At 39.0% G+C, this 22,056-nt stretch overlaps 1 protein-coding gene across 5 annotated transcripts in view; it reads left to right on the top strand.

Annotated features, from left to right (window-relative positions):
* The window catches only part of lyst (lysosomal trafficking regulator), a 166,916-nt gene that overhangs the window by 132,482 nt on the left and 12,378 nt on the right, over positions 1 to 22,056 (top strand). For 4 of the 5 annotated variants that reach the window (XM_017722809.2, XM_017722808.2, XM_017722812.2 and 1 more), the window contains 14 exons: positions 444 to 625; positions 2,146 to 2,355; positions 8,973 to 9,149; positions 9,422 to 9,498; positions 9,630 to 9,818; positions 11,225 to 11,370; positions 12,723 to 12,813; positions 13,543 to 13,604; positions 13,718 to 13,773; positions 13,858 to 14,010; positions 16,854 to 17,098; positions 18,385 to 18,451; positions 21,124 to 21,280; positions 21,666 to 21,806. In XM_017722809.2, coding sequence (XP_017578298.1) covers positions 444 to 625; positions 2,146 to 2,355; positions 8,973 to 9,149; positions 9,422 to 9,498; positions 9,630 to 9,818; positions 11,225 to 11,370; positions 12,723 to 12,813; positions 13,543 to 13,604; positions 13,718 to 13,773; positions 13,858 to 14,010; positions 16,854 to 17,098; positions 18,385 to 18,451; positions 21,124 to 21,280; positions 21,666 to 21,806 — 1,953 coding nt within the window. The remainder of the gene's footprint in view (positions 1 to 443; positions 626 to 2,145; positions 2,356 to 8,972; positions 9,150 to 9,421; positions 9,499 to 9,629; positions 9,819 to 11,224; positions 11,371 to 12,722; positions 12,814 to 13,542; positions 13,605 to 13,717; positions 13,774 to 13,857; positions 14,011 to 16,853; positions 17,099 to 18,384; positions 18,452 to 21,123; positions 21,281 to 21,665; positions 21,807 to 22,056) is intronic. The other variant, XM_017722807.2, reaches the window with a different exon arrangement.

A 22,056-nucleotide genomic window follows, 5' to 3' on the forward strand; every position in this document is an offset into this window, starting at 1 on the left:
CTGGCAACTCCAGAAAAGAATAAAGTCCAGCCCCTCTCAAGGAGATTGGACCCAGAGCCCAAGCTGTTTGTTGAGGTGGGCCCGACTATATCTAGCCGGTATCTCTCAACCTCACGCACCAACTCAGGCTCCTTCCCCGCCAGTGAGGTAAAGTTCCAAGTTCCAAAAGCTAGTTTCAGCAACCAAGGATCAGAATGCCAAGGCCCACGCCTTCGGACACTGCCCAATCCACAATGCACCGAACCCCTACTACTGCCCCTCCCATCGGTGGGGCACTAATCTAAAAACCTAAAAAATATCTAAAATCCAGGTATGTGTGGGAATATGAAGAAACTTGAAATTTTCAGCTGAAAGTTAATGAATATAGTCTACACAAGTCTTCCACTGTTTGAAGTAAGTTTGAAGTTTAAATGTTTTTTTATGCATGCCTCATTATTTTCTAGACAACAGTAAGGACTTTCTTGACCTCTTAAACTTTCTGGAGACCCCTGATCACATGGTGACCACACCCTCACCTGGTGAACAGGTATCAGAAGCGATACCTGGCCCTTTCCCTCTGGCCAATATGAGATGCTTTCAGAAAAACATCCTGAAGCTAATGATGGAGGGGATAAAGATTGGCCTGGTTAGTAGCACAAAGCACATTGAAGGATTTTGTTTCAATACATTGTGTATTTGTTCTAATTTTTTTTTTTTTTATTCCTTATTCTGATCTAGAGCTGTGGTCCACAATTATGCATATGGGCTTTTGGTGCCTATGACATTTGTGCAACACCAGAAATATATCGTTTTTATTATATTTTTTTTATTATTGTTTTTACAAAAATTAACATGTATTCACTTTCAAAGTCCAAAACTAACACAAATTATAGAGTTCTAAATATGCTTGAATCTACATTAGCATTAGCAGTTGTTAAGTTAGTCTTGTGGGGCCAAACGTGATCTTATAAAGTAACATTTGGGGACAGCCATGAGAAATGTTGTACTAATATAGTTAGTAGCTAGGGATATGAACAGGTATGTGAGAACTCTGTTAGCCATTTGAGCTGGCAGTTTTTGAATACTGAAAATCAGTTTTTGGGTTCTTGTACTATTTCATCACAAGACAACAGAGAAACTAAAAATTAAATGGAATGGCACCCATATGTTTGAAAAAGATACTCATATTTGTGGATGAGTATTTATATTACTCTGTGCCACTCCAAAACAAGAGGGTCTGAATGTATGCAGGGCTTGAACATGAGTTGCCAAGGACACATTGTTAAAGACGTGACTGAGAAGGCAAATGTAACGTCACTTTTTTTCTAACTATTTTAACTGCTCTCGGGTAGGTCCAGAAATGGTGAAAACACATTTCTCTGACAAAGTAACATTGTTCACTCATGAGAACATATCTTCTGAAAAACATCATCAGCATCTGGTGTTGTACAGTTAGAAGTGCTTTTAGTTTGCATCTGTACCCTCTGTTACCCATCCAACTTGAAAGCGGACAATTTTTCTCAGCATTTTTGGATAATAAAACATTTTCAGATGTCAACATTGTCTGAAAAACCCTTGTTAGCACATGGATGTAACTTAAGTTAGCATAACTAAAATTCCTCAGTGTGTGCAGGGAACATACTACATGTGGAAAAAAAACATAACATAATTTCTTGCAGTTCTATGAGCTAACAATAGTATTTCACTAGATAGCTTACTTTGCTTCTCATTCTCATTGCAAGGTCATATCTGTCTGCAAGATCATGTCTTGCTAACTTAGCCTGATTAAATGTAGATCTTTTGAGTGTGCTAAGTGAAAGCAACATGCTGTGATGTGAGTCACAATGGAGAAGTTATATTGCACACCAGTACTTTTTCATGAACTAAGCTACAGATTAACTAAATTCCAATAACTGTGTTCCAGTTCCGTCTGAAAACTCCTCTCAAATACTCAATGAGTTGAACAGGAGATTGTTGGCTATTAAGGACCATGTCAATTCATGATTAAAAAAAAAAAAAAAAAAACACCGGACAAGGATGTAGTTGCGACAGCTGTTTAAAAAATATAAAATAATAATAATAATAAAATATAAATATTTTGCACACCACAGATCTAGAGACTTAAAATCCACAGCTTGTAAGTCTGACTGACTTTTCATTCTGCAGGGTAGTATGGGTCGTGGTGGAGCTCCACGACAACAGTGGCAACGTGTTCTCTGGTCTTGTCGGGACACGTTCAGGGTCCAAATCGGCCGCCTTCTAGTGCACACGCTCAGTCCTTCACTGCCTCTTGAGGACAGGAAGGAGGCACTGGAGTTTGTCAATGAGCAGAAACATCCAGACATCCTGAGAGAGAGCCTTAGTCCTGGCTTGGAGGTGAGCAATCAGGGATCACAGCACACTCATGACCAGTTGTTTGTATGTGAGAAAGCGCAGGACAAAGTGTGCCATGCAATATGTGCTTAAAATTAACAATCATCAAGTTAACTACACAAACCAGCCATTAGGGGTGTACTTTGTGTACGTCTGGTGCCGGTCCCAAGTCTGGATAAATGGTGAGGGTTGCATCAGGAAGGGCACAAATATGATTGCCATACCGGATCGGTTGAGGCCCGGGTTAACAACGACCGCCTCCGGTGCTGTTGACCAGCAGGGTGCCGGTGGAAATTGGACTACTGTAGGTCGAAGATCATCAAAGAGGAGAGGAGGAAGGCAGGTTAGAAGGCAGCGAGAGAGAAGGAAAAGCAGGAGTGTGGAGGTTAGTGTAGGGACTCTGAACATAGGGACAATGACTGGTAAAAGCAGAGAGCTTGCAGACATGATGGAGAGAAGGAAGGTAGATATTCTGTGTGTCCAGGAGACCAGATGGAAAAGAAGCAAGGCCAGGAACATTGGAGGTGGATTCAAACTGTTCTATCATGGTGTAGACAGGAAGAGAAATGGAGTAGGGATAATCCTAAAGGAACAGCTTGTGAAAAGTGTTCTGGATGTAAAGAGAGTGTCAGACAGGATCATGAGCCTGAAGTTGGAGGTTGATGGTGTAATTTTGAATGTGGTCAGTTCATATGCACCACAGGTAGGTTGTCAGTTAGAGGAGAAAGAGGAAGTTTGGAGTAAGATGGATGAAGTGGTAGATGATGTCCCTAGAGAGGAGAGATTAGTGATTGGTGCAGACTTCAAAGGACATGTTGGTGAAGGGAACAGAGGGGATGAAGAGGTGCTGGGTATGTGTGGTGTGAAAGACAAGAAAGGTCAGATGGTTGTAGATTTTGCAAAGAGAATGGAAATGGCTGTGGGCAACACGTATTTTCAGAAGAGGGAAGAACACAGGGTGACATACAAGAGTGGATTATATCCTTAGCAGGAGATGCCACCTAAAGGAGATTGGAGGTGGTTGTCTGTAGAATGAGATTAGAAACAAAGAAGAGGAAGAGATTGAAGACAGAGCCAAAGATTAGATGGTGGAAGCTGAAGGAGGAGGATGGTTGCAGGCAGTTCAGGGAAAAATTGCAACAGGCCCTTGGGGGCAGTGAGGAGCTACCTGAGGACTGGGAAACTACAGCTAAGGTGGTGAGAGAAACTGGCAAAAATGTGTTGGGTGTTTCGTCTGGTCAGAGGAAAGAAGGAAAGTTGTTGGTGGAATGAGGAAGTCCAGGAGAGTATTCAGAAGAAGAAGGCAGCTAAGAAAAAGTGGGATAACCAGAGAGATGAAGGAAGTAGGCAGGAGTACCGTGAGGCTAGTCACATAGCGAAAAGAATGGTGGCAAAGACAAAGGCTCTGGCCTATGATGAGCTGTATGAGAGGCTGGACAGTAAAGAAGGAGTAAAGGACTTGTATCGTTTGGCTAAACAGAGAGATAGAGCTGGAAAGGATGTACAGCAGGTTAGGCTGATAAAGAATAGAGAGGGAAATGTACTAGTGAGTGAACAGAGAGTGTTGAGTACATGGAAGGAGTACTTTGAAGAACTAATGAATGAGGAAAACGAGAGAGAGAGAGGAGGACAACGGGGGGAGAGACTGTGGATCAGGAAGTGTAGAGAATTAGTAAGGTGGAAGTGAGGGCAGCTTTAAAAAGGATGAAGAATGGAAAAGCAGTTGGTCCAGATGACATACCTGTGGAGGTATGGAGATGTTTAGGAGAGAAGGCAGTGGACTTTTTAACCAGGTTGTTTAACAAAATCCTGGAGAGTGAGAGGATGCCTGATGAATGGAGAAGCAGTGTACTGGTCCCCATTTTTAAGAACAAAGGTGATGTGCAGAGCTGCAGTAACTACAGAGGTTTAAAGTTGATGAGCCATACCATGAAGGTATGGGAAAGAGTTGTTGAACCAAGGCTAAGGCAAGAGGTTCAGATCAGTGAGCAGCAGTTTGGTTTTATGCCCAGAAATAGTACCACAGATGCAATTTTTGCATTGAGAATGTTGGTAGAGAAGTACAGAGAAGGTCAGAAGGAGCTACATTGTGTCTTTGTGGATCTACAGAAGGCATATGATAGGGTGCCAAGAGACGAACTGTGGTACTGTATGAGGAAGTCAGGTGTATGTTAGTATGTTAGGGTGGTGCAGGACATGTATGAGGATAGTGAGACAGTGGTGAGGTGAAGGTGAAGGTAGGGTTACATCAGGGATCAGTTTTGAGCTCCTTCTTGTTTACAATGGTGACGGACAGGTTGACAGATGAGGTCAGGCAGGAGGCTCCATGGACCATGATGTTTGCAGATGACATTGGTGAGACATCTGTGGTGAGAGTAGAGAGCAGGTGGAAGAGAATCTGGAGAGGTGGAGGTTTGCACTGGAGAGGAGAGGAATGAAGGTCAGTAGAGAAAATACGGAATACATGTGTGTGAATGAGAGGGAGGCAGGTGGAAAGGTGAAGATGCAAGGAGTAGAGGTCGTAAAGGTGGATGACTTCACATATCTTGGGTCAACCATCCAGAGCAATGGACAGTGTAGAAAAGAGGTGAAGAAGAGGGTGCAGCCAGGATGGACTGGGTGGAGACGGGTGTCAGGGCTGATGTGTGACAGAAGGATAGCAGCAAGAGTGAAAGGGAAGGTTTACAAAACAGTAGTGTGTCCTGCTATGATGTATGGTTTGGAGACTGTGGCTCTGTCTAAAAGACAGGAGGCTGAGCTGGAGGTGGCGGGGATGAAGATGCTGAGATTTTCGTTGGGAGTGACAAGGATGGACAAGATTAGAAATGAGCAGATCAGAGGGACAGTGAAGGTGGAGCAGTTTGGAGATAAAGCCAGAGAGGCCAGGTTGAGATGGTTTGGACATGTGTTGAGGAGGAATAGTAGATATATTGGTCAAAGAATGTTGGAGATGGAGCTGCCGGGCAGAAGGAGAAGAGGTAAACCTCAGAGAAGGTTTATGGATGTAGTGAAGGTGGACATGGAGATGGTTGGTGTAAAAGTAGAGGAGGCAGTGGATAGGGCAAGATGGAGGCAGATGATCCGCTGTGGCAACCCCTAAAGGGAGCAGCCGAAAGAAGAAGAAGATCAAGTTAACTACACATAAGACTGCTAGCAACTTGTAGTACACTTGTGTGCTTGGAAATGGAGAAGCCACCAACAGGCTCAAGACAAAAAAGAAAGTGTTAATGAGCCTTGTTGAAGTGTGTGTATGTGTGTGTATGTATGTGTGTGTGTGTGTGTGTGTGTGTGTGTGTGTATGTGTGTATATATATATATATATATATATATACACACACACACTCTGGGAGTCCATGGTTTTTGTGTTATTTTTTTGGCAGATTATAGTCACTCAAATTGGTGAACTTAACATGGGTAAATCAATTGGAATATGTAATCAGCCATATTTCCAATATCTCCGACTGTTTTTGTTTTGCAAGCTTCTCACACAATTTGTACAGTCCTCTCTCAAATGCATAAACAGGATGGAGAAAAAGACATTTTATATGTTTTAATGTGCGTGATGCATAAAATGTGCTTTTAGTTTCTTACATAATACACAGCCGAAATGCACCCTGTTGGGTGTTGAACCTGGCACAAAAGATTTTATACGTTTGGTCCTCAGCAGGAGGTTACATGTCATTTCTCTTTAGTTTGAGTCTCTTCTCTCTGTGCAAAACAGAGAGGAATAAGAATGTCTTTTGTGGCATTTTGTTTTTGTGCTGACAGTTAGTAGAGCTGAGAACATGATTGGGTATGCAATTGTCAGCATCTGCCTGAACTCAGCCTGACATACAGTAAATAACCCACATAGATGTATTTATAATCTATACCAGCTCCTGCAGTTTCCATAGCAGCAAGATCCTATCTTGCTCCTGCATTTTCTTTCCTGTTCTTTCTCTGTTCTTTATCTACTTCCATTGTAGTGTCTCTTGGAAGCCTCAAATGATGAAAGAAACGTCAAGCATCTTGAGTAAATGACAATTAGATTTAACAGTATTTTTGCTCTTTATTTATAATTGCTGTTGTTGGAAGAAAAACTTAAAAATAATAACTTTACAGGAGAAGGAAAAAACCTACTTTATGCAAGTCAGTGGAACCAGACTTTTTGCCAAGTTATTTTGCTCCGTTTCTTTTGGTCAGTTCTTCATGAAATTTACACACAATATAAAGGGCAACAGGCATTTTCAAACCATTTCAAAAACTGAAAAAGGACAAAAATGGAGATACAAGGTTTTCTTCCGATACCAGCAATGATACTTGGTATAATTGATGTGTGCACCTGCATGTATCTGTACTTCAGGTTTAGGGTTTCTTTTTGCTTTTTTTACATTTTTATAAACAGGGTTAAACAAAGATATTTTGCACTTCAAGACTTCACAAAAAATATCCTGTTCAAAGGATAAGGAAATTGTTTAATAGATGGCCTTAAACATAAAGTAAATAAATAATACAGTCGAATCACATTATTATGACCACCAGCTAATATCCAAAGTAAGTGCTGTGTGCAGGACGGACAGCAGCTAAACAGGCTGGCAGTGACTCAATAAGGTCCTGGTAGGTTGTTACAGGTATCTGGAGCCATGCTGACTGCAGTACATCCCGCAGCTGCTGGAGAAGGGTGTGTTGGGGAGGAACAAACCCAACCATTGAGGTGGAACCACAGATGCTCAGTTGGGTTCAAGTCTGGGGAATTAGTGGGCCAGGGTAGTACTTGTAAGTCTTGGTCATGCTCTTCTAACCAATGTCGGACATCTCTAGCCATGTGACATTGCATTGTCTTGCTGGAAGATCCTATCTACACCAGGGAAGCCAATAAGCATGTATGGATGTACGTGAACTGCAAGGATGGATTCATACCCAAATCAGCTGAGAGTACCTTCCATATGGATTAGTGCACCCAGAGAATACCACAAAAACATTCCCAAGACCATAACGCTGCTCCCATCTTGTGCGCCATTGGAAGGAGAAAGTTGTCATAATAATGTGACTTGACATGACGTGACTTTTAGCTAAATAATGGTAGGCGTTACATATTTTGATATGATATGTGACATGAAAAGACATTTATTGGTTTGTCTGGGAAATCATTTATCAAAAAAAAAAAAATTAACATTGCTGGTGGAGTCCCACAAGGTTAAATTGTAGGGCCTTTGCTTTACACTTATGTGATGTCATTAGGAAACATGATATACATTTTCATGGCTATGTTGACATAATTTTACATTTGCATTCCTTCTAAGGATCAAAACTGTTGAGATGGTGACCAGATGTGTGTCAGGTATTCCTCAGTGGGTGTCACAAAATTTTCTACAGCTAAATCAAGCAAAAACCAAACCAAGGTGCTAAACCTCAGAGAAAAATGCTTTGTGAGAAGCTACCTAGTTACCTAGCTACCTACCTAGCTACCATATGCCTAGTTTGAAGTACAAAACCTGTATGTAATCTCAGATTCTGAGCTCTTTAAATGCAGTCATTAAAATAGCTTTTTATCATTTGAGAAATATTGCTAAAGTTCAGCCTTTATCCATCCCAGAGTGAGGTACAGTAACTTATTTATGCATTTGTTACCAGCATAATTCATTACTCTTCAAATTAATATTGATGTTCTTCTTACTTTCAAGAAAACGGTGCATCCTCTACAACTCATACAAATGCAGCAGCACAGATCTTAACAAAAACAAAAAACTGGCTACCTGTATCGATTAGGATAGACTTCTGCTACTAGATTTTAAGGCTGTAAATGCCCTAGCACCCACTTACCTAACAAAATGTCAGTCAGTTTATGTTCCAATACATGAACTTAGATCTTCAAAAGCCTTACATAAATTACAATAAATGTAGAGAGTTCTCTTTTGGTTATTATGCTTCTAAATTGTTAAGGTCAATTCCATCTTCTGGGATCTCTTTAAATTAATGTTCAATTGAAATTCTACTTTGTTTCTTTGGTATTTATCATTTTATCTGTCATCCATCGTTGTTTTAAATTATTTTAGATTAATAGTAATACTGTCTTTTATTACTGTTAAACACTATCGCCTGCCTGTAAAGCACTTTTTGCTCTGTGTGTTCTATAATAATTGCTACTATAATAATAATTATTATTATTACTACATTCGCACAATTATCTGTCCCACAAAGAAGTTTTACTGCCGATGAGAAAGAGGAGATTGTTTGTTTGGCTTTTTTGCTCACATGGCATAGTATCTTTTAACCAACATGACAGTGCATCTTGCATTTTTCAGCCTCCAGAAAACCACTTATCTATTACTGATGTAGCTTACTGCCCCAAACTTTCCGCAGATAGGGCATGGCTCTGTATCACTGTAAAATGAAAAAAGTATTGGTTATTGATATTAGTATCACACATTAAGCTGTTAATTATTGTATCAGCCCTGAAATTCCATGTCAGTGCATCCTGTTACTGTAATTCTTTCTAGTTTGTGTATATTATTAGTATTTTGTATTTGTTTGACTGACATAGTTAGCATTTACCACCTAGTGACTACCAGACACAATTTTAAATTCTGCTGTAATTTGAATATATAATGACAGCGCCCTTGAATTGTATTGTTCATTAGCATGGACCCAAGCTTGCTCTCTATCTGTATGAGATGCTACATGACCATAAAGACAACCTGACTAAGGAAGAGCAGGCTGCTGCTAACACCTTTATGACTTCGCTGAAACTATGCGGCCATCGCTGCATCCCGCCTAACGCCCCACCCAAGCCGGACCTACTCAAAGCTATCAGGGAGGTAGGCCTCTCTTTCAGTTCTGGTGATGTAAAGCTGTTACTTACAATTGTGATACTAGTGTTTCATGTATCTCAAGTCTGTACCAATACTAAATGGAGAAGTTAAGGAAATCTCCTGACCTAATCTCCGGCTTTCACATCCGTAATGCACAGCATATAGTCGACAGACAGCTATTTGAAATGTTGAAATCAAAGCTTTCAACTGTTTACCTTTGGTACAGTTTACATTTCACTGCCAGTTTGAATGTTTTAATATTTCTTATCTCTTCAAAGGAACAACTCAAATATGAGTCAGAGGGAAGAACAAGCAAAGGTGCATGGGAAAAGAAATTGGCCAGTGCCCAAAAGATGTGAGTTCCTTCTTTAATAAAAATTGACAAGCAGTGTGTTTGGGTGAAAATTTACTTAAACAGATAAACAACATGTAAATGCTTGTGTTTATATCGGTTTACAATTCATATTTTAACATGCTCTCTTTCAGTTTAATGCAAAGGCTGGATGGTAAATCGAAGGACATTTCCAAGATCGCAGCAGATATCACTCAGAATGTGTCTCTGGGACAGGGCATGGAGAGGAAAAAAGTTATCCAGCATATCAGAGGCCTCTACAAAACTGACTTGAGTGCCAGCCGCCACTGGCAAGAGCTAGTACAACAGCTCACCCATGACCGGTCAGCACCTTATGTCTCTAGCCCTTTCACTTGTTATATGTGCTTATATAATGACATAGTAATGTGGTGTGCCAAGCCTGTTTAAAGCTCCTAAGGACCAATATAATGGTAGAACATTTCTCTAGAACCACAGCCTCACACTTAACCTGTCTGCATACTTTAAACAACAAGAGAACTAAATAAAATTTAACTACCATTGAACACATTGTCCCTGAAAAGAACTCATTTGCAGTCAGGGGGAGGTCTCAGAAGAAATGACACGGTGATTAGTCATAGGGATGTTTCAAAACAAACAACAGGGTGATTAGGGCCGATCACAGTCACGGGGGATGGGGGGTGGGGGGGTCTTCAAGGCCAGGTCTCAGAACAAATGGCACAGTGATTAGAACCAAGTACCTCCAGGAGGATATTTCAATAGCAGTTGTGGGAGTCTCAGAGCAAACAACAGTGATTAAGACCAGTCAGGGGGAGGTCTTAGATGAAATGACATGGTGATTAGAACAAATCACAGTCAAGGGAGGTCTCAGAACAAACAATGTGTTGATTAGGACTAATCGCAGTCACAGGGAGAATAAACAACATGGTAATGAAGGTCAGTCACAGTCAGGCAGTAGTCTTAGAACAAACAACATGGTGATTAGGACCAGCTATAGTCTGGGGAGGTCTTCTAAAAACTGACACATTGATTAGGAGTTGTGTGCACAGCACACCATACAAAATCAAACCAGTGCATTCTTTTGGCCAAAAAGATGTCATTTTGCAAAGCAAAATGTCATGTTCCTTTAAAGTATGTGAAAGCTTCTGCATAGGTTCTCATAAGGGGACTAGTGCATTTACAGAAATGTATGTGCACTGTCCCATGCACAGTCTTTCAAACCATAGAAATGGCCTCTAGCCAGCCAGCTGATGAGGCAATGCTATAACCAAAGCTAAAAATATAAATAATAAAATGAAACATGAATTTCTTAAATTTACTATATTGCTTCACGCATATAGGTTATACTTAATGTCTCTGAATGAATCTAGACAAATGTGTCATGACCCACCTCATGCACAGACTTTCTCTAAACATCAAAACTGACTCATGTCAGTAAGGGTAAGCAGTATATTTGGGGCTGTTATATTATTAGCTGTTAAGCAAGAAAATAAAATTTTATCAGTCTGATGTCTGACTTATAGCCAACAATTCTAACAAGTAATTTAACATCATATTTTTAACATCATACATGAATTGTACTTAGTAAAGTTAATAAAATGCAAAAAAGTGAAAGACTCTTAACAAGATGTAAATTACTGATTATTTTACCAGAAATTCCACTTCCATGCATTTCTACATTTCAGTATTTGTGCTGTGTAGTTAACATAAGCTTATAGCCCATCAATTTTATCAATATGTGTATTTTCAGGGCAGTGTGGTATGACCAGTCATCGTACCCCACTTCATGGCAGTTGGATCCCACTGAGGGGCCCAACCGGGAGCGCAGACGGCTGCAGCGCTGCTACCTCACAATCCCCAATAAATACCTTCTCAAGGACCGCCACAAACCAGAAAGTGCGCTCCACTTCCACAACTTGCAAAACCTTAAGAGAGAGAGCAGTCTTTACTATTATCACAATTTAAAATGCATATTTACAGTATTGTCACAAGTATAGCATGTGTGTGTGTGCATATATATATATATATATATATATACACTGCTCAAAAAAATAAAGGGAACACATAAACAACACAATATATCTCCAAGTAAATCAAACTTCTGTGAAATCAAGTTGTCCACTTAGGAAGCAACACTGATTGACAATCAATTTCACATGCTCTGTTGTGCAAATGGAATAGACAACAGGTGGAAATTATTGGCAATTAGCAAGACACACTCAATAAAAGAGTGGTTCTGCAGGTGGGGACCACAGACCGCTTCTCAGTACCTGTGCTTTCTGGCTTATGTTTTGGTCACTTTCGAATGTTGGTGGTGCTTTCACACTCGTGGTAGCATGAGACGGACTCTACAACCCACACAAGTGGCTCAGGTAGTGCAGCTCATCCAGGATGGCACATCAATGCGAGCTGTGGCAAGAAGGTTTGCTGTGTCTGTCAGCGTAGTGTCCAGAGGCTGGAGGCGCTACAAGGAGACAGGCCAGTACACCAGGAGACGTGTAGGAGGCCGTAGAAGGGCAACAACCCAGCAGCAGGACCGCTATCTCCGCCTTTGTGCAAGGAGGAACAGGAGGACCGCTGCCAGAGCCCTGCAAAATGACCTCCAGCAGGCCACAAATGTGCATGTGTCTGCACAAACGTTTAGAAACCAACTCCATGAGGATGGTATGAGGGCCCTACGTCCACAGTCCATGCAGAATGCTTGGCATTTGCCAGAGAACACCAGGATTGGCAAATTCGCCACTGGTGCCTTGTGCTCTTCACAGATGAAAGCAGGTTCACACTGAGCACGTGACAGACGTGACAGAGTCTGGAGACGCCGTGGAGAGTGTCTGAGATCTGCTTTCTGCAACATCCTTCAGCATGACCGGTTTGGCTGTGGGTCAGTAATGGTGTGGGGTGGCATTTCTTTGGAGGGCCGCACAGCCCTCTATGTGCTTGCCAGAGGTAGCCTGACTGCCATTAAGTTAAGTGATACTTTTTTGATCCCACAACCGGGGAAATTCCACCTCCGCATGTAACCCATCCATGAAGTGAAACACCACATACACACTAGTGAACACACACACTAGGGGGCAGTGAGCACACTTGCCCGGGGCAGTGGGCAGCCTATCCACAGCGCCCGGGGAGCAGTTGGGGGTTAGCTGTCTTAGGTGTATTTTATAAATATATATATATATATATATATATATATATATATAAATTACACACACACAGACATAAGTGTATATATATTCTTCTCACTTCAGCAGGAACTGTCAAGGCCCCACTGGCCTTTTTGTTTGAAGACAAAACCCATTCCTCCACTGTGAAGGATAAAGCCACAAGTGAGCCCATCAGGTACCAAGACCTTATAACTCTGAGTACAGGTTTATGAAGTGTTTGGTTCTGTTAGTAATAACAAAGCTAAATTGCATAATGCATCATGTAATGTTAGTATAAATCATGTTTTTGCTATTGTATTTGGCTTAGAAATTAGTGTGTGTGTGTGCGCGCTATAATATTCTTTGTGGAGTTCTACAATTTTGTTTTTCAGAACGTTTGCATAATTCAGTAGTTGAGAATATCAATAAGAATTGTTTAATGTAAAATGGTTAATTTTAGAGAAACTTACCAATCTCTTTCTGATGATAGTAATAGGAACAAAGGTTTGCAGTGTCTGCACTAAAAATACGGTTGTTTTATTTACCATGCAAAACAATCAGTAAACCTACAAAAAACTAATTTGTTGTATATTGTACCTGCCCACATTGAATGTGTTTTTAAAAAATAGGCCAAAACTTTATCTCACAACTCTCACTCTGAATCAAATAATGTCTCAGGCATGAGGTAGCCTATTCATAAAGAGTAGGTGCTTTTAAGACATCTGGTTCCTATCCTCACTACTGTGAACTATTCTGACTCAGCAAATTTCTCTAGAATCCTGAATTTTGCAATAACCATTCTGAATGACTTTATTTACATCCTATTGATTTAATTTAGCAGAAAATTAAAAACAGTGGAATTCAGTTTAACTGTTGAGGCATTCTTGAGACTTGCTGTCTTTTTACGCTGTGTCTTTCTCTTTAGGTTTACACGGCGGTGTGTAAGTGTAGCACCCTCTAGAGAAACTGTTGGAGAACTGCTTCTGGGTAAGACTGTTCAAATGAAAGAACAAATGAAAATATTGCTGTTTTAGCTGATACATAGTACTTTTCACAGTGATTCAAAGAGTTTCAAATATTCTTTTTTTTTGTATCTGTAGGAAAATCAGGAATGTACTTTGTGGAGGACAATGCAGCCGAGGCCAGTGACACTCAGGTTAGCTCAGTAGCAATTTGTGAAAATATTTAATTGTCTATATGACTGGCTCAAGCAGAAAAGCCTTTTTTGTTTTTTCAACAGATGCCTCGTGGAGAGACGGAGCCTGCCTCCTTCTGCTGGACGTATGAGGAGATAAAGGAGGTGCACAAGCGCTGGTGGCAGCTCAGAGACAACGCTGTGGAAATTTTCCTCACTAACGGTCGAACTCTGCTTCTGGCCTTTGACACCACAAAGGTAACATCTACTCTTTGACTATCTGATCAGAACAATCATGTAACATGTATATGGGGGTCCAATGATTATGTGTAATGTTCTTTGATCATTTCTTGTTTTACAAATTAGTTCAGTAGCTAATAAGTATGGATAGATATTTTTTAGTATTTGCTGATATCAAGTCTGGTACCATACTGAGTAACCTACTTAGTATGCTGTAAGACCTTACGGCACATCTTAATGAAAGACTTAAGTTAACACACATACTACATGAAGTTGGAGTAACTTAATCTAAAAAAAAAAAGCAATTTAGTTTAGACTTCACAACTGTTCTTGATGAATGTTCAGTCAATGTGGCCTTCTTAAGTAAAACCCACATCATCCCTATTGGCTCTTGGTACCATATATTTGCATATTAAGCATGTCTTTCCATCTTGTTTACTTTACCATCTGAGTGTTATTCCCCTCAGCCTACCTTCCCTTGGGGGTCTGCTTGTTTTCTAAACTTTTGGGATTCTTCTAAATCTATACTAATTGAAAGAGCTGAATTACCAAATTCTCACCTGATGATTGTGATTCTATGATGGGTAAATGCTACAGAGACTACATCTGCTCTCTGGGCTAAACTGTCAGCATTAGGCAAGATAGTCCAGAGTAATAATTAGTTGGATAAGCCATTGTTATCATTGGCTATTATAAATTTCTTTCTGCAATACAATGAGTTTGTTACAATATTAGCCTATTTTAGCCTAGAAGTGAACTTAATTTAAATGACTTAGTTGTCTTGAGTGGGCGATGGAGCCACATGCAGCTCTTTTACTGCCCTGTTGTGGCTCCACAGCAAAAATAAACTTTTAGGCTAAAAATAATTGCAGTAAAAAAGCTCTGCTGATTGTTCTAACACAGTTTGAATGTACTTAAAACCTGGAGTTCGCCTATAGCCTATAATTAGCCTATAACTGCTAGTTCACCAACCAGGTCCATGTGGACCTGAAGATTGGCAGTGCACAGACTGCTAGTCACCACATCAACGCAGACAAGAATCTTGTCTAGCTAGTAGCTAATGAAAAGGCTAAGAGAAAGATTTAAGACGAACATGGATAATTTCGAGCTAAACTGACATTTTTGCGTTAATATGAATATAAACGCAAAAAAGTCAGTTTAGCTCAAAATTATCTTTGTTTGTCTTAGCTGGTGTCATGATTCTTTTAATCTGCAATGACAAACTGTCAAATACAAAAAGGCACGAAGCAGAATTCAGCATTTTGCTTCATTTTCCTGTTCAACCTTAAATGCTGCAGCAGTTACGTTCTGGCACCATTTAAGGTGGAACGGGAAAATTCTAACAAGAAGCTGGTGAATGAGAAGCTACTTAAGCCTCATAAAAAGTTGAGTGTTGAGAGCCATTTTACAAAAAAAAACAAAAAACTATGCTTTGTTTTGTGGAAAAGTTTCCTACTGCGGTAAAGTTGGTTTCATGTTTGCATGTTCAGATTTCTTTCTTCAATAGCTTTTGAACGGTGCATGCAAAAGGCTTAATACTTATAAATGATCGTCGCTGACATCCAAGACAAGCAGCTGCAACTTCGTTCAGATTGGAAAGGTTCACCTTTTGAAAACCACAACTACATTGATTCCTATGGGCTGCTGTGACCTCCACCAGAGCCAAGGGACCATTAACAAATTCCATTGCACAATAAAAATGAAAGCAAAACTCAGCGGGCAAAAAGCACTTCACACTTTATTATATGAAAATTCAGCCTTATGAGCCACAGGACACTGTTTAGAAGTTGATGATGAGAATGATGAGAAGTCAGAGATTAAGTCAAGTTAACAACAAAAACAAAACACTCCAATGTATGGCATCAGTTGTAATTACAGTAGTTGGACTAAATTGCCTAAATCATTTGTCAGTTAAGTCATACTACACCTCTCATATAGGTCATTTTGACCTCTGTTCATGATATCGCTCAAAAACAAGTTATATTTATAACTTCTATGTCATCTCTATTCATCTCAAAAAACAAATGTCTTTAGTGAATATCAGAAAGAAAATAATTAGGTATCCGTTGTAAAGTCCTGTTTACAGTTGAACATTGTTCATAGCTAAATGACCTGTACCATACTTGTGCTACCATACTTATACTTACGCTTTTCACTGTAGTAATGAGCATGTCAAGGTTATGGGTGAAGCTAGTAATGACACATAGCATTGATTGGTCAAATGCTATTGTCAGAATTTCCACACCAAGTCACTGGAGTGGATGACCATTATTAAAAAAAGAAAAAAAAAGAAACACTAGCTAGCCGGAATTGCTGTCTGTCACCCTCACATAAAACAAAATGCTGAGTAAAAGGTATGTCAGAGCTTGAAGGTCTTCCATTGTTTCTGCTGTTTGTGTTTCCTATTAATTCCAGATACATGTGAGAAATTACGTTAGAATTTCGCCTACTATCACAATTCTGTTATGAAATGAGTCAAACAAAGGTACTTTATCAGAGTAAGGATAATTTTGAGTTTGGGTTTGTAACCATATGGCACTCTACTGCCTGGAAAACAGCAAAAGAAACATAAAAGCGCACAAACAGCTGGGCTTCCTCCAGGACTACCATGCATGATTTTAAGGGTCAAAAATTAATTGCACTATCATGTTCATGCGTTAACTTTGACAGCTCTAGGTAAGAAATGTTTTCAGTTCTCAAACTTTTTTTTTTTTTACACACTTTTATTATAAATCGTACACATAATTAATATATCACTTGCTTTCCTCTGTAACTGATAACCCACATCATCTTATTTCATTGGCAGTCCTTCACTATTTGTGTTTCCTGTTGTCTCCCCATTTCTTTCTTCTCTGCCTCAGTTCCGTGACGATGTCTACCACAACATTCTCACATCAGAGCTGCCCAATCTACTGGAGTATGACAACATTAGTGCTCTCACACAGCTGTGGGGCTCCAGCCAAATCACCAATTTTGAGTACCTCACCCATCTCAACAAGCATGCAGGACGCTCTTTCAGTGACCTGATGCAATACCCAGTCTTCCCTTTCATCCTGAGAGACTACATTAGCGAGACTCTGGACTTGCAGGACCCAAATATCTACAGGTAAAGCACCATGTCATTTTAAGTTGCCCCTTTTACACTAAACTGAGAGCAGTCTGTCATTCCTCTATGGATTATAGAAGAGTAGATGTACATAGATACATTGAAGAAAAGCACAAATAGTGATTATATGCTCATGAGGCTGCAAAGGTTAAAATGATTAAGTGTTAAAAGGCTAAGTCCTTTGTACACTAAGATAATTTTCTTGTTGGATTTATTCAGACATCAATAAATTAATTCAAACTATTTTTTCAACCGCTGGTCAGTATTTGCAAATTTCCATGGCAACATGAACTCACTCAACATCACTGCTGTCTTCTGTGTTGCATGGCTTAATCAATCTCTTTGATTGGTTTTGTCACAGCAACTACAGCTTTTTACAAATGTAATAAGGATGTGTTTATCCTCTACTTTGTCATGTGTAGGTTTAACATTTTCTAAAATAAACTTAAACAAAGTTAAGGATGTCTGAGTGTTCAGAGTTTCAGCTCCTGAAGGAAGCAGTGAAGCTCTCTGTGGTCCTTTAACTTTTCTGAAAGAAAACATAATCCACATGTCACAGTGTGCTTTTGTCTTTTTCCACTTTTAGACATTCTGACTATTTGTTTTTTTGTACTATGAAAAAGGAAGACTGATAAGTGATTAACTGCTCTATTTCTGAAGAAGCAATCTCTACAGCTCGCAATGGTTATGTGGCCATGTCTAAATTGCCATATCCTCAACCACTAGACAATGTTAAAAAACGGTTTAGTAACCTTGTTATACCCTGTAAAAAAAATGGTGTCGTTGCAAGATGAAAAATTATTTCAAATAAATTAACTAGTTTTAATTAACCTAAATAATTGCTTGTCCCCACATGGAGCATTTTTTTTAGGTTAAACTGATAAATCACTGCTAGAATATCGCTGATGTCTCCAAAATGGTAACAGGAGCTTTACAGGAGAAGGAAAAAACATACTTTACTGTAAGTCAATGGAATCAGAATTATTCCCATGTCATTTTGGTTAATTTATTTTAGGCCATTCATCATAAAAGTTATAAACAATGCAAAGAGTAACAGATACTTTCAAATTATGTCAAAAACTGAAAAATGCCAAAAATGGAGACACAAGGTTTCTTTCCGACAGCAACGATATGGTACTATGCAGTGCACTTAGCTAGTTACATCAGTTAATATAACATAAGTAGTTTTTTTTTCTGACCTTCTAGTTTTTCACAGTCTGGAAATGTGTTTCACGAAGATACGTTGTCTCAGCTCTTCATATCATTCTTTGTTTGTTTAACGGCAGAAATCTGAGCAAACCCATTGCAGTACAATCTAAAGAGAAAGAAGACCGATATGTGGACAACTACAGGGTACTGCTTTAGTTCTTTTATGCTACATTTAATAGTCAGTCAATCAAAATATCAAAGAATTATGGGTAGCACTTTACAGATAACACTTTACAGTAATAAGAGGGTAATGTTATGGTAGTGTTGTGGTAATGAGTTATATTTATCCATAAATTAAATGTCAGTGTCATAGTTGTTATGAAATAATAAAATGGTAATTGTAGCGGTAACAAGTCAGGAATAAAATGGTAAAATCATAGTAACAAGTTGTACTTACCAAATATTATTGAATACTTTCCAGTTCATAATCAATAATAAGCTGGTGTTTTTAGTGATAACAAATTTTTAATAAGATGGTAAAATAAAGGTAACAAGTTGTATTTACCTAAAAATGACATTCACATTTGTTAGTCATTAAAAAATAAGAAGTTAGTCATTGTAGCGGTGATCAGTAATAAAATAGTAAAATAATGGTAACAAATTGAACTTACCTAGCTGTTAGTAATTAATAAGTCAGTAACTGTAGTGATGACTAGTTGACTTTACAGACTTTAACAGACTTTAATTGCCTATCAATCAAAACAGCAGTAATATTAGGGTTATTAGCACAAAAACAAAGCAGTAGTTTTGCTGAAATTATGTGGTTCCAGTGGTGTAAAATACAAATTCAGTTGTTTCTACTTTGTTTCTTAGCTTTGAGTGGTCAGGGGCAGGATGATGTTACACGCTGAAATTACAGTGAAACTAAATGGTATCAGAGCTGTAAAATGCAAACATGCTTCTTTCCATCTTTCCCCCCCCACTTACTGCATCTGGGTAACTGCACTGGAACAATGACTAAATTACTGCATTATAGTCTCTCATGGTTGTACTACTTTACAAGTGTGCTTACACAGGAATAGAGGAGGCAAATGTACTGAGATTACACAGAATCAGGGCTGGAAAATGCAACTTCACATGTTTCCTTTGTTTTACCTTTTAACAGAATACTGTTACTCTGTTATAAAGCACAGATCTGATAAATATCATAGCAGCCAAAGCTGTTCAGTAGTGGGCTAAATGGTTAAATTCAGCCATGCTCAGTCAGTTTTGACCTAGCATTAGCCCGCAATCCCACGCTAATCATCCAACAGTGCTAGCAATATAGCTAGCTAGCTAAGATTTACTTAAATACTGCCACCTAACCTAGCTAACAAGCTAATGTTTTGCTAGCTAGCTGAACTTTCATTTTAAACACCATAACAACCGACAGCAAACAAAACATGTACTGCAACTTTAAGATATGCACAATGCAATACACTGCGTGTAACTCACTTTTCAAAGTGTCTATCACCCCATTATCCGCTTCCCTCACTAGCTAGGCTGTCAACTTCACTCGCAATTTCTGCTCAGGCAGCTTTAATCTGGCACACGCAGCACGTCCTCGAACTCCTTGCTCATGAGCGCCGTTAAACGCACACATTCCCCGGTTGAAAGCCTCTGATAATAAGATGAAAATATGACTCTTGCAAGAACATTAATGCACAATGTGGCGAGGAGGAACAAAGGCGTCGTCCACTGGTTACAGAAAGTCAGTCTACTGTCCGAGATGAAACTGTGTGTATTATAAGCGCAGTGGGTGAAAATGCGGAGGAGCAGCAGCGCTAAGGACGGACACAGATTTAACACAAAATTTAACAGAGAAGAAGTAACATTATTAGTAGACTTTAGGGACATTATTGTAACAGTCAGCTAGTGAACTGTGTTCATGTATATTTATGTTCATGTTTTATTATGTTAGATGTTAATGTTATAATGTTATTCAGCAAACAAATACCACTTGCAGGCTGTCTAACCTAGCTAGTTTGCTAGCATATTTAAGTACAAATACTATTAAAAAGTGATGCATTGAATTTACTTTGTTCAAATGTACCTCATTTCCACATGAATACAAAAAAATCATTTCGGAGCATTTTGTCAATCTGTGCTTTATAACAGAGTAACAGTATTTTGTTAAAAGGTAACACAAAGGGAACATGTGATATTGCATTTTCCAGCCCTGATTCTGTGTAATCTCAGTACATGTACCTCCTCTATTCCTGTGTAATTACACTTGTAAAGTAGTAGAACAATCATGAGAGATTATAATGCAGTAATTTAGTCATTGTTTCAGTGCAGTTACCCAGACTGTTCTGCAGAGCTGATGGTATTACATGATGTGAGGTGTAGTAAGTGGGGAAAAAAGATGGAAAGAATCACCACCGCTACAATGACTAACTTCTTATTTTTTAATGACTAACAAATGTGCATGTCATTTTTAGGTAAATACAATCTTATTAGAAATTTATTATTACTACAAACACCAGCTTATTATTCGTTATGAACTGGAAAGAATGCAAGTAATATTTTGGTAAGTACAACTTGTTACCATGATTTTACCATTTTCTTCCTGACTTGTTACCGCTACAATTACCATTTTATTATTTCATAACAACTATGAAATTGACATTTAATTTATGGATAAATACAACTCATTACCACGATACTACCATAACATTATCCTCTTATTAACGATCTGTAAAGCAAAGTGCTACTGAATTATGTATATATAATGAGCATTTAATAACCTATCAATTTAAAATATCATAAATGCTCAATTGCTGTTTACAATGCTTATAGTTAGCTTTTGATCTTCACTGTGTGTACTACTTTTTTAGTACTTAGAAGAGGAGTATAAGAAAGGTGCTCGTGATGATGACCCCATGCCACCTGTGCAGCCTTACCACTATGGCTCCCATTACTCCAACAGTGGTACCGTTCTTCATTTCCTGGTCAGGATGCCTCCCTTCACCAAAATGTTCCTGGCATATCAAGGTGATCTCAGATTGCATGGCAGACGTTCACAGTCTGAGAGGCGGTGCACGTGCTCCCACCCAGTATTCACAATTAGCATTATGCATTATGTTGAGCAGCACCTGCATTTCTTGGGCAGCCAGGTCTTGAAACAGGCCATTGAAGTGATGCTTTAAAAGACTGTTCTGAAGTGAATAGGGTGTTCTGAAGTCTTGTGCAGCATGTATTACATACACACACACACACACACACAAAAAGAAAGTCTTTTGTTCATTATCTATTTGCCTTTTCCCTTCCATTTTCCCTGTCATCCTTTATACCTCAATATAATGTACCATGAACAAGTAGGTTATTTATGTTAACTAAAGGACCAACAAAAAATGCCATCTCTTTCTGATCCACATAGACCAGAGCTTTGATATTCCTGATCGGACCTTCCACTCCATGAACACCACTTGGAGACTCTCCTCCTTTGAGTCAATGACAGATGTTAAGGAGCTCATCCCAGAATTCTTCTACCTGCCTGAATTTTTGGTCAACAGAGAAGGTATCTTCCATCTGCAACAATACATAGAGCATGAATTTCCTGTGAATGAATTTTATCCACTGTTGAATGAGCAGTCACTTATCTGATTTAGATGTATTAAAGGCAACCCACAGTTAATTGTAGGTCTTTACAGTTTGTATTGTAGATTGTAACAAGTAAATCAAATTTATTTGTAAGTTTATACTGTAATTTGAAATCAGCCATGCTTAAGGTATTGGAGTACAAATCAGTTTGCTTTAGAATATCTGGT

The sequence above is a fragment of the Pygocentrus nattereri genome, chromosome 5, assembly GCF_015220715.1.
Source record: "Pygocentrus nattereri isolate fPygNat1 chromosome 5, fPygNat1.pri, whole genome shotgun sequence".
Classification (NCBI taxonomy): Eukaryota; Metazoa; Chordata; class Actinopteri; order Characiformes; family Serrasalmidae; genus Pygocentrus; species Pygocentrus nattereri.